General features: G+C 51.5%; 1 protein-coding gene across 1 annotated transcript in view; it reads left to right on the forward strand.

Moving 5' to 3' along the window:
* SLC2A5 (solute carrier family 2 member 5) overlaps positions 1 to 7,387 on the forward strand; it is a 55,298-nt gene extending 47,911 nt beyond the window's left edge. The window contains exons 6-12 of the mRNA XM_019639843.1: positions 3,488 to 3,613; positions 3,713 to 3,900; positions 3,990 to 4,100; positions 4,609 to 4,710; positions 4,926 to 5,001; positions 5,453 to 5,580; positions 5,685 to 7,387. Of these exons, the coding sequence (XP_019495388.1) occupies positions 3,488 to 3,613; positions 3,713 to 3,900; positions 3,990 to 4,100; positions 4,609 to 4,710; positions 4,926 to 5,001; positions 5,453 to 5,580; positions 5,685 to 5,888 (935 nt within the window). The 3' untranslated portion in view covers positions 5,889 to 7,387. The remainder of the gene's footprint in view (positions 1 to 3,487; positions 3,614 to 3,712; positions 3,901 to 3,989; positions 4,101 to 4,608; positions 4,711 to 4,925; positions 5,002 to 5,452; positions 5,581 to 5,684) is intronic.
* The last annotated feature ends 3,106 nt before the right edge of the window (positions 7,388 to 10,493 follow it).

Consider the following 10,493-nt stretch of genomic DNA (forward strand, 5'->3'; position numbering starts at 1 on the left):
CACAAGATCCAGCTCCTTTCATTGTGCCCACTCCCCCGCCCCCTCTCTGCAGGTGTGGAGGGCAGTGTGGCTGCACCCTCAGTCCTCCCCCATGGGGTCTGAAATACAGAAAGCTGGGGCATGCCCGGGGGCCATTGCCACATGCTCTTTAAGCAGAACACAGGAGAACACACTGAGCCTTAAACAGGAAAGAGAATCCCTCATAAGGTGACAAGGTCAGCACAGGCTGTGAGGGCTTTTTCTGTCTTGGTCGGGCAGTGTCCCAGTCCAGGGCTCATTCTTATGTGACAGAGCGAGTAGGGGACAAAAGACACATGCCTTTCCTAACAGTTAACTCCACTAGCAGGCTTCAGAAGGGATGAAGGCACAACAGATAAAACATATAGCACTTTAGAGAATACCTAAATTGTCACGAGAAGGCCATTAGGAGAAATAAGGACCTCGTGTTCTCTTATTCCTGTGGTGTAGTGTCATGCTACTACCCACACGCTGACACATTTTTACCCAGACACCCCAGTGTATTTTGCTTTGGCCACTTACCATAACATGTTTCCACATTCTTATGTAATTTTCATAATTATCCCTTGAACCACATCCTGGGATTCCAACCAGCTGATCTGTCATAATTTATTCAGTCATTCCCTACTCTATTTTTTGCTAATAGAGATAATTCTGAAATGAGCACCTGGGTTCAATATTTTACCCACTTATTTAATACCAGGAAGTATAATTGGAAAATACTAAGTTGTATGTCTTTAAAAATATTTCATTTGCTCTTTTCCCCCAAAATGGACAATTACTCCAAATTTGTAAGAGGAAGCACAGGCAGGGAACGAACACGGGAGAAGCATCCAAGATCCTGGCCACCAGGCCTGACTGGGTTTCCAGGACTCCTCATTTCTAGGGACCAGTGGCAGAGAGTGTTTTTTCCCCTCCTTGGTGCCATTGGGGAGGCTCTGGTGTGGGGCTTGGCAGAGGCAAAGACAAAATTCATGCTGTGTGTGAAATTTATCTTATCAGCACATCCGAGGAAAATGTGTTCCTGGGGAAAGTCAACAGGGTCCAGAGGCCAGAGGGTAATAAAACCAGGCCCCGGACAGAAATAGCTGGTCCTGAGCAAGCAGTCAGCACCGAGCAGGACCCGGGCATCGCTTGGGAGCACACCTGTTTCTCACCTGAACAGGATGGAGATGCCCACCCCACCCAGGGAGGCGGTAAGTGCCAAGTCTAAGAAACTGTCACTGTTGCTTTCCCATTGGGAGGCGGGACCTATGGAGGGAGGGAAAGGCGTTTGAAATGCTTCTGGCAAAGAGAGGACAGCACTGCCCCTGCCTTCCCTGGGGTGTCGCCAGCCCTGGGGGGTCAGTGGGGGGAAAGCAGCTTCCTCGGCCAACACAGCTCAGACACAAGAGAGGGAGGTTGGGTCCAGCTCCAGTGAAGTGTGGAAGACTGGATGACATTGGAGATGTCACCCTCCCTCCAACCTTTGCCCACGTCCTATTCCCCAGCCTCTGAAGGTGCCTGAATCCTGCATCTTGCCCTTCTGGTTCCCAGGTGTGTGGGGCTGAGGGCTGTTGACAGACAGCTGGTGGTGGAGGCAAGGGTCAGGGGTGCAGTTCACGGACAAGCAGAGGGGTGGGTGGACCAGCTGGTTTCTCACCTGAATAGGAGGGAGATGTCCACCCCACTCAGGAAAGAGCCCTGGGAGGCACCAACTCAGGTAGCCGCAGACCCTGCCCCAATTCTGCCACCCCCTCCTCAGACTCTGGCTCTGGGGCCAGTTCCCCTGAGCTGCCCTGGGTGCTGTGGTAGCCATGGAAGCAGTTGCCTTGGTTTTCCTGATCTCTATCCTGGAGTGAAAGACAAGTCTCACGTGTGCTTGAGGGTCTCTGTTGCTCCCTCCATCTGGAACACTCCTCCCCCAGATGCTCACAGGCTGCTCCCTCTAATCCATTCAGGGCTCAGCTCCAAGGCACTTCCTCAGAGAGGCCTCCTCTGTCCACCCTACCGAACACCTTCTGCTAGTGCTCTCATAGCATTATCGTTATTTGGACTCCTCCTTCCCCCTCGACGCCCCCTGCCTCCTCCCCTCACTAGAATGTAAGCTGTATGAGGGCAGCGTGATNTTGTAAGAGACCAGTGAGAAGTCACTGGTTGTCAAGTGGTCATCGCCATAACTTTGACTAAGAATATAACACATAGTTCAAGCACCCAGGCTTCAACATGCTGGGTTCAAATCTCAATTTTGCTTCTAAATAACTGATCTGGAACAAAGGGCCTCCACCCTCCAGGCCTCGGTGTTCGCATGTGTAAAGTGGGGTTGGTCCTGGTACCTGCCTCATGGCATTGCCGTGATGGCGAAGTGAGGTAACACAAGAAGAACCCTTAGATTAGCGCCTGGCACACAGAGGTCCCAGTTATCACTGACCGCACGAAGCAAAGGGGGTGAGTGGGGGCATGGACAGCTCTTACAAGGAGCCTCAATACTCATTCACTTATTGAACCATTTTTCTTGTGCGATAAAACGTACGTAAGGAAGAGTGCATAAAACATAAATACTTTTAGTCAAATAGAAATCAAACACCTGTGTGATGCTACCCAGGTCCTGAACTAGAATGGCACCAGCCGCCCCCCCGCCCCGGAAGCCCGCTGTGTGCCCCTCAATCCTGGCCTCCCCACCCCAAAGGGAGCCACTGTGCCCATATTTATGATCATCTCATCCTTGCTTTTCCCTACAGTTTCACCACCTTTCACAAGGATAGAGTTAATTCTCTATTTCTGGACTTGATACAATGGAACCGACTGTGTAGACTATTGTACCCAATATCGCGTTTGTGAGATCGGCTCCGGTCACGCCTTGCTTCATTTTCATTGCAGCATAGAATTCCATTTTGTGAACACACCATGATTTATGTATCCATCCTACCACTATGGACACCTTGCACTGTTTCCGGTTTCATTCTAGAATCAGGGCTGCTCCGGCCATTCTAGTTTGGGTGTCCTGGTGGCCTGGGCGTATACCTGAGCGGGACCGCTGGGTCAAAGCGTGTGAGGGCGTCTGGCATCACCAGCTCCTGCCAGACTGTCCTCTAAAGATGCCACGTGTCCACACAACGACCTCATGGAGACTTTCCATTTGCCCACATTCTCGCCAGCACTTGGCGGTGTCAGAGTTTCTCATTTTGTCCATCTGGTAGGTGGGCAGCGGCTATTCATCACTGTCCGTTCTGTCAGTATTTTCAGAGTGTCCACTGTTCATTAGGCACCATCCTAGGAGCTGGGGACACAGGGGTGAGAAAGACAAAGGCCCTGCTTCCTCGGAGCCTGTCTCCCAGCTCTGAAGAAAACCCATCAGGGTGACGGACCAGAGTGGCTGGCTGGGCGCCGTGGGGGCTGGAGGGCATGAGGCAGCTTCTTGGCTGGAGTGGGCCTGGCCGAGAGGTGGCGTTGGAGCCAGCTCTCGGGTAAGATGCTGGTTTCCTCTTAGGCTGGCCGGTCCTCCTGGGGGTGACCGGGGTCCCGGCAGCACTGCAGCTTCTCCTGCTGCCCTTCTTCCCCGAGAGCCCCAGGTACCTGCTGGTTCAGAAGAAAGACGCGGCAGCTGCCAAGAAAGGTGAGGCTCTTCTGTGAGAGGAGAGGGTCGGGGTCGCAGCGCCTCTGCTCCGGGACAGCTGGGTCCACCCGAGGACAGCCCTTTGCTCCCCTCCCTTAGCGCTGCAGAGGCTGCGCGGCTGGGATGACGTGGACGCTGAGATGGAGGAAATCCGGCAGGAGGATGAGGCTGAGAGGGCGGCAGGTTTCATCTCCATCGTGAAGCTCTTCCAGATGAGGTCCCTGCGGTGGCAGGTCATCTCGGTCATCGTCCTCATGGGAGGCCAGCAGCTGTCAGGAGTGAATGCGGTAGGGGGCAGCCTGGGACCAGGGGCAGAGGGCAGAGGGCAGTGTCCAGGCTGTGGCTGGCCCCACCAGCCTCTGGGTTTGCCTTCCAGATCTACTACTACGCAGACCAGATCTACGAGAGTGCTGGGGTCAATACCAATGACATCCAGTATGTGACGGCGGGCACAGGGGCTGTCAACGTGGTGATAACCGTCTTGGCTGTGAGTGTCCCGGAGAGCTGAGTCCCATCAGCTACAAAGGAGGGAGGGCATCTTGAGACTGGGGGTCCTGGCCGACGAAGGAGCCCGGATCTAAGGGGGCAACATACCCCTCAGTCCCTTCATGTCTAACCTCTGGGCTCTCCTCAGGTGACAGCCTGTCTCTTGCATGAGGCGGATTATGGCCCTGCAAAGATGGAGAACCCCCGCCTCACACACACTCCAGTCCCAAAGCCCCCACTGTGTGAGGTGGCTCTCCAACGTCTTGGAGGCCACTGCCTGTGCCAGGGCTACAATGTCACAGGAGCAAATGTCATGGCCCACCGGCCTTCAAGGGCACACCCCTGGGGGCCCACAGCACATGTGCTGTCCTCACAGTGCCCCTTCAGAAGGAGTGTGTGGGACCTTGAGTAGCTTCCTGGGAGGCAGCTCCAGGCCGGGCTCTGGCGGCACTGCCAGGGCATGCCCGCCCCCTGTGCTTCCTGCGTTTCCTTCACCCCTTCCCCTCCAGGTGTTCGTGGTGGAACTCTCGGGGCGGAGAGTCCTGCTCCTCCTCGGCTTCTCCATCTGCTTCACTGCCTGCTGCGTGCTGACGGCCGCTCTGGTTCTGCAGGTGAGCGGGGAGGGGCCCGGGGTTGACCATGTGTGGCCCCCAGCCCCTCCCCCAGTAGCCCACTTCCAGCCGGTTTTCCAGTGGCATCGCCTGTTAAAGGCGGAGTCAGGTACCATCCTTCCCTAAGCAGGCAGAGTGGCTGGAGCCTCTGGGGACCAGGGTCCCTGTCCCAGGTGGTCTCTAGGTGTGATCCAACTCTGTTTTCTCCCCCACAGGAGACAATATCGTGGATGCCTTACCTCAGCATCACCTGTGTCGTCGCCTACGTCATAGGACATGCCCTTGGGCCCAGTATGTACCCCAGAGCTGGTCCTGTGCTTTCATTGGCCCCTCTCCTGCACCATCAGCCATAGAAAGTTCTGGTTTGAGCTCCCTCGACAGGCTCCAGGGAGGAAGGGCCTCTTGAGAGTGGGGGTCCTGGCTGAGGAAGGAGCATCTTCCTGTTGCCCTGGGGTTTGGGCAGAGCTTAATTACAGCAAAAACAGTAAAATAGCCTGTGTGATTGGCACTGAGAGCCGCAGGTGGTCACAGGCCCCTGTTAGGGACCTCCCAGGATGTCAGTGACTGTCCTGAACTCTTCCTATTGGCCTTCTCACACTGCTTCTCCGCGAGACCGGGAGCCCTGGAGGCTCACTGCTCTTACCTCGGACCACAGGCCTAGGGCACCTTGCCCACGGCAGGGGCTCTGGGACCCTTGTGCTCTGCCTCCACGGAGGTCAGCTCTCCCTCTTCCTCCCCCAAGGCCCCATCCCCGCGCTGCTTATCACTGAGGTCTTCTTGCAGTCCTCCCGTCCGTCCGCCTTCATGGTGGGAGGCAGTGTCCACTGGCTCTCCAACTTCGCTGTGGGCTTGGTTTTCCCCTTCATTCAAGTAAGTGTGACCCCAGCGCGGGGAGGGAGGGCTGCATTTACAAAATCCTCAAGCGGTACGGGAGAACATTTTCAGAAAAGTGAACCTGGCTCCCCTTCCCACAGGCGGCCCTTAAAGCTTACAGCTTCGTCATTTTTGGCGTAATATGTCTTCTCACCACCATCTACACTTTCCTGGTTGTTCCTGAGACCAAGGGCAAGACATTCATGGAGATCAATCAGATTTTTGCCAAGATGAATAAGGTGTCAGAGGTGCACCCAGAAAAGGAGGAACTGAAGGAATTTCCATCTTCCACTTCGGAGCAGTAACTTAAGAGGAGGGGCCTGTGTAGAGCTCCTTTCTTGGGCTTTTTTTTGGACTAATAGTTATCTATAAATATCCAGAACTAGGACAAATCCAATGTGGAATGCAGGCCCTTCTGGGACTGCCTGAGGGGCTCTGTGCCGTTGTTAAAGCCAGGCTGTCTCTCTCCGGATTGACTCATCAGCAACCCCGAATCATAGTGAGCAGCTGTCCCTCAGCCATGCTGGGTTAGCCATTGTGTGGCTCCTGGTAACACCAGCTCTCATAAAAAAAAAAAAATCATTACTATGGTGGCAAGATGGAAGGAATCAAATTTGGCCAGAAAAACAAACTTTTCTCCATTCCAGTAGGTGTTCTGGGGACCCTGGGCATGTGTTCATAGAGGAATTCAGCCTCTTGTCAGATCCATTTCCAGAATCACCGCTCTTGGAAAATGTGATGTCACAAGTAATGGTGTCTAAGGAGCAGGGGAACAGGTCTCTATGGAGACTCTAACTGAGTCAGAGATTATTCCTAAATTATATTGTTAGAGGAATTGCCTCTGTATACGCAATAAAACAAATGTGATCATTTTCCACCAAGATGTGCTTCTTTTCTGTAAGTAGGGCGTGGGGGACGTTCCCTTCTCCTTCAAGCAGTTTGACTGAGCTGGAGTGTCAGCCCTTTGAAGAACACCGGTTTGGCCAGTTTTGTTTGTCACCGAATCCCCACTGCCTAGAACAAACATGGCGGAGGAATTCAGGCAATATTTCCTGAAAGAAGGGGAAAAGTGAGAGGTGAGGTTGTTGCAAAGGTGTGATTTTTTTAAATTTAAGATTGGGGAAGCCTCTGCACGTTTTCAGGTGTATAGGGAACACCGAGGGGTCCTGAAGGTGTGACAGGCAGGGAGGAAACAAGGAGAGAGTGCCCCCCACACATGCAGCAGAACTAGAGGCTTTTCTTAGAGACCTGTGTGTGTGTGAAGAAAATGTGTACAAAAAGGTGGAAAAAACGTTGAGAAATGGGAAAAGAAAGTGGAGGGACCACCTACTGAAGGGCCTCTGGCAGGATACAAAATCTTCTGGGATTTAGAGGGGCAGAGGCCAGGGGCCAGGCGGGACAGAGGTGGAATTGGGAGCAGCTTTCATGTGAGTAGAGGGGTGAATTAAATAACTTATAAGAATAGTGAGGGCACAGACAAATGGCACAATGCTGGGGTTGAACCATCCTTGACCTTGTGCACCGGAGATCTGCAGTGTGGAGGGGCCACAAAAAACAGACGAAGAAGAAGCTCTCAACTCTGAAGAGCATTAAGGCTGGAATGTCAGAAGTCAAAGGACGGTGGCGTTATTAATTCAGGTCATGTTACCCACAACACCTTGTGCTCCAGAAGGCTGTGGAGTTCCTGACTCTGGAGGTCTACTCCCTGGGGCCAGCCTTGGCTCTGCCACGAAGTAACTGCGCAACTTTGTCAACTTCCTTGGCTCTTCTGTACCTCAGTTTCCTCTTCTGTTAAATGGAGCTAACAATAAATGTCGCACATGGTTGGTTATGAGAATTAAATGATGTGTTTAGATCAGTGCCTGGCGTTTATTAAGTCCTTAGTTATTGTTAAGTGTTTGGGAATGAGCCTTGATCTTGAGGACAAATAAACCCACAGGTAAAATACAATGAGAGACCTGTCTACTGAGATCAAACAGTCAAGTAAATGGATGACAGATGGCGAGACCATCTCATTATTGCAGTGGGAAATTACAGATAAGCCAAGAGAGGGAATCTAGAATGACCCATGTGCCAAAAGATTAGAGTTGGAGGTATTGGTATGAGCTCATGTTCAGCTTACTGTAGACACAGACAGCTACATATAGAAATATTATACTGATAGATATGTATATTTACATGGGTTAGTAAAATTCAACAAGAAGAGAAAGGTATGGGGCTGGTGCTGTGGTTGCACAGAAGGAAGATGTGGAATTAGGAAAGACAAAAAGGATTGCTGCAGGTGGAGAAGGTGCAGCAGGGAAGTGAAGGATGGGTGTTCCAGGTGAGAGAACAGCACAGAGATGTGGAGGTGTTTAGGGGAACTCCACGTAGTTTGGCCTGAAAGCGAATCCAGAGTGGGGTAGGAGTCTGATCTACAACCTGTGGGTCCTCATGAGCCAGACGGAGTCTGAGCTTTGTCCTCGAGGTCATCTCAGCGTTTTCGTGATCACTGAGTTTCGGAGAGTGTTGTGGCAGCAATAAGGATTAGGCAGAACTTGGGTAGGGAGGCCAGTTTATAAAAAGTAATGAGGGGTCTGCAAAGCTAGCAGTGGTCGGGCTCAGCCATGTAGGAGAATTCGGAGAAACTCAGGAGGATTTGGGGACCAGAAGGCAATCACAGGGGAGGCGTTTTTGGCATTTCCACCAGTTTTCTAATGTGGGCCAAAGTTGAATGGTTTTGGGAGCTGAGTGCAGGTTTGGGGGAAAGGTAAAATTTTTGGACATGTTGAGAAGGAGGACTCATGGGACATGCAGAAGATGTCTAGAGGGAAGTTGCCATATGGCTCTGGAGCTCCTGAAAGCAGGAATAGAGATTTGGGGGAAACTCTACACATCTGTTGAACACTTACTGTGTTCCAGGCTCTGGGGCTACAGCTATGAGGAAAACAACATCATGGAGTGAGAGGTGCGGTAAAGAAAAATGGAACGGCCTACAGGGTGACAGGTGGGGAACTGCTCTTTTCCCTCTGTCTGGGGAGGTAGAGGAAGACCCCCCTGAATGAGGAAGAGGGCCAGTCGTGAGAGAATCAGCACAAATGTGAGCCTGGCCAAGGGAACCACAGGGGCAAATGTCTTGAAGTAACAGAAAGCTGGCCAAGATTCAGGGAGTGACAAGAGGTCAGTGGAGCTGGAGCAGAAAGGGAGAGGGGACAGTGGAGGAGACTGACCAGGCCACCAGGAGGATTGGGGATTTTATTCTGAATGTAGTGGGACGCCGCTGACTGATTTAGCCAGAGGGTCCTAATCTGATCTGCAATTTAGAGTCATTCCAGCTGCCCTGGAGAAGATCAGATCCTTTGCGAATAACCTCCAAGCAGTCTAAAGGCCCAAGTTTGCATCAGATTGCCCCGGTAACAGGTGGGAGGTGGAACTCTGTCAAATGAGGGACACAGGAGCCGCCAAAGAAGACTGAGGTGCCAGCTCTGTCATTTTCTGGGACCAGGAAAGGAAGTGTCCATCGGACTTGATGACTCAGCGACCTCAAGGAGAGCAAGTGAGAGGAAGTGAGGGCAGAAGGAAGATTGCTGGGGTAAGGGCAGAGAAAAAACACAAGAACCTCCATTTATCTTTAGTTTTTCCTTCCTCCCTTCACAATTTTGAGTGTGTGTTTTATCACATAACACTTAACATGTATATAACTTACAAACAGTAATTATGCATATACCGGAGGTTTGTGTTCAAGATTTTATTACCGATAGAAGATACAATGGAAAAAGTTTGGAGACCCCTGGGGGCCACACTGGCTACAGAGATACGTGAAGATGAAGGGGAAATGATGCTTTGGGAAAATTGAGAAATGACAAGAGATGAGAGGTTCCTTGGATGCTGATCAAGGTCAGCCGAGGTCAGGGCAGTTAGCAAGTGAGAGAGATAGAGGTGAGGAAGGGCTACAAACCCTGTTTTTTTCACTGCTATACCCACCATGCTGAGAAGAGTGGTTGCACACAGCAGGGGCTCAGAGGAATTTGTTTGTTTGTTTGTTTGTTTGTTTGCTTGCTTGTTGAATGCATGAGTCTTGGCACGGAGGATTGAGAGTGGTGAAGGCAGAGCAGAGCGAGACTGAGCTGATGTAGGGAAGAGCATAACTGAGGCGGCATTGCCAGCCCCAAGGCAACACGTCCGTGACCATTAAAACTGCAGATAGAATTAAGATTGCTAACCAGCTAACCCTGAGATGGGAGATTGTTCTAAATTATTCAAGTGGGACCAATGTAATCACATTGAAGAGTGAGTACCAGAAAGACGGCAGCACGAGGAAGACTCAGTCGCTGTTGGCTTTGAAGACGGAGGAGGGGGCCAGGAGCCAGGAATGCAGGTGGCTTCTAGAAGCTGGAAAGGCAAGGAAATGCATTCTCCCCGGGGCCTCCAGAAGGGACACAGGCCTGCCTGCTGATACCTTGACTTTAGCCCAGCGAGACCCGTGTCACAATTACGATCTCCAGAACTAGGTGGTAAGAAATTCGTGTTGTTTTAAGCCACTGAGTTTTTTGGTAATTTGTTACAGCAACCACAGGAAACTCATAGGGATCTTTTAACTGGGGATTGGGGAAATTGATGACAAACACCTAAAAAATACGGAAATGGCTTTGGTATTGGGCAATGGGAAAAGGCTGGAAGAATTTTGATAAAGAAGGGCAGGGTAGAGAATTTTGGTAGGTAAGAGCATGATAGAGAAAGCCTAGATTGCCTTGAACCGACTGTTAGTAGAAATATGAAGGTTAATAGTTCCCTGTTCACTGGGTGGCCAGGTCATGCAGTCAAGGTTAAAAGGCAGGTAAGTGCCACCTAGGGGAGACACTAGTCCATGATTCAAGGTCGCTGAGAACAGTTCACACACCAGGCTCAAATGGTGCAGCGTCAACCTATAG

The sequence above is a fragment of the Hipposideros armiger genome, unplaced genomic scaffold (genome assembly GCF_001890085.2).
Source record: "Hipposideros armiger isolate ML-2016 unplaced genomic scaffold, ASM189008v1 scaffold_46, whole genome shotgun sequence".
NCBI classification, from domain to species: Eukaryota; Metazoa; Chordata; class Mammalia; order Chiroptera; family Hipposideridae; genus Hipposideros; species Hipposideros armiger.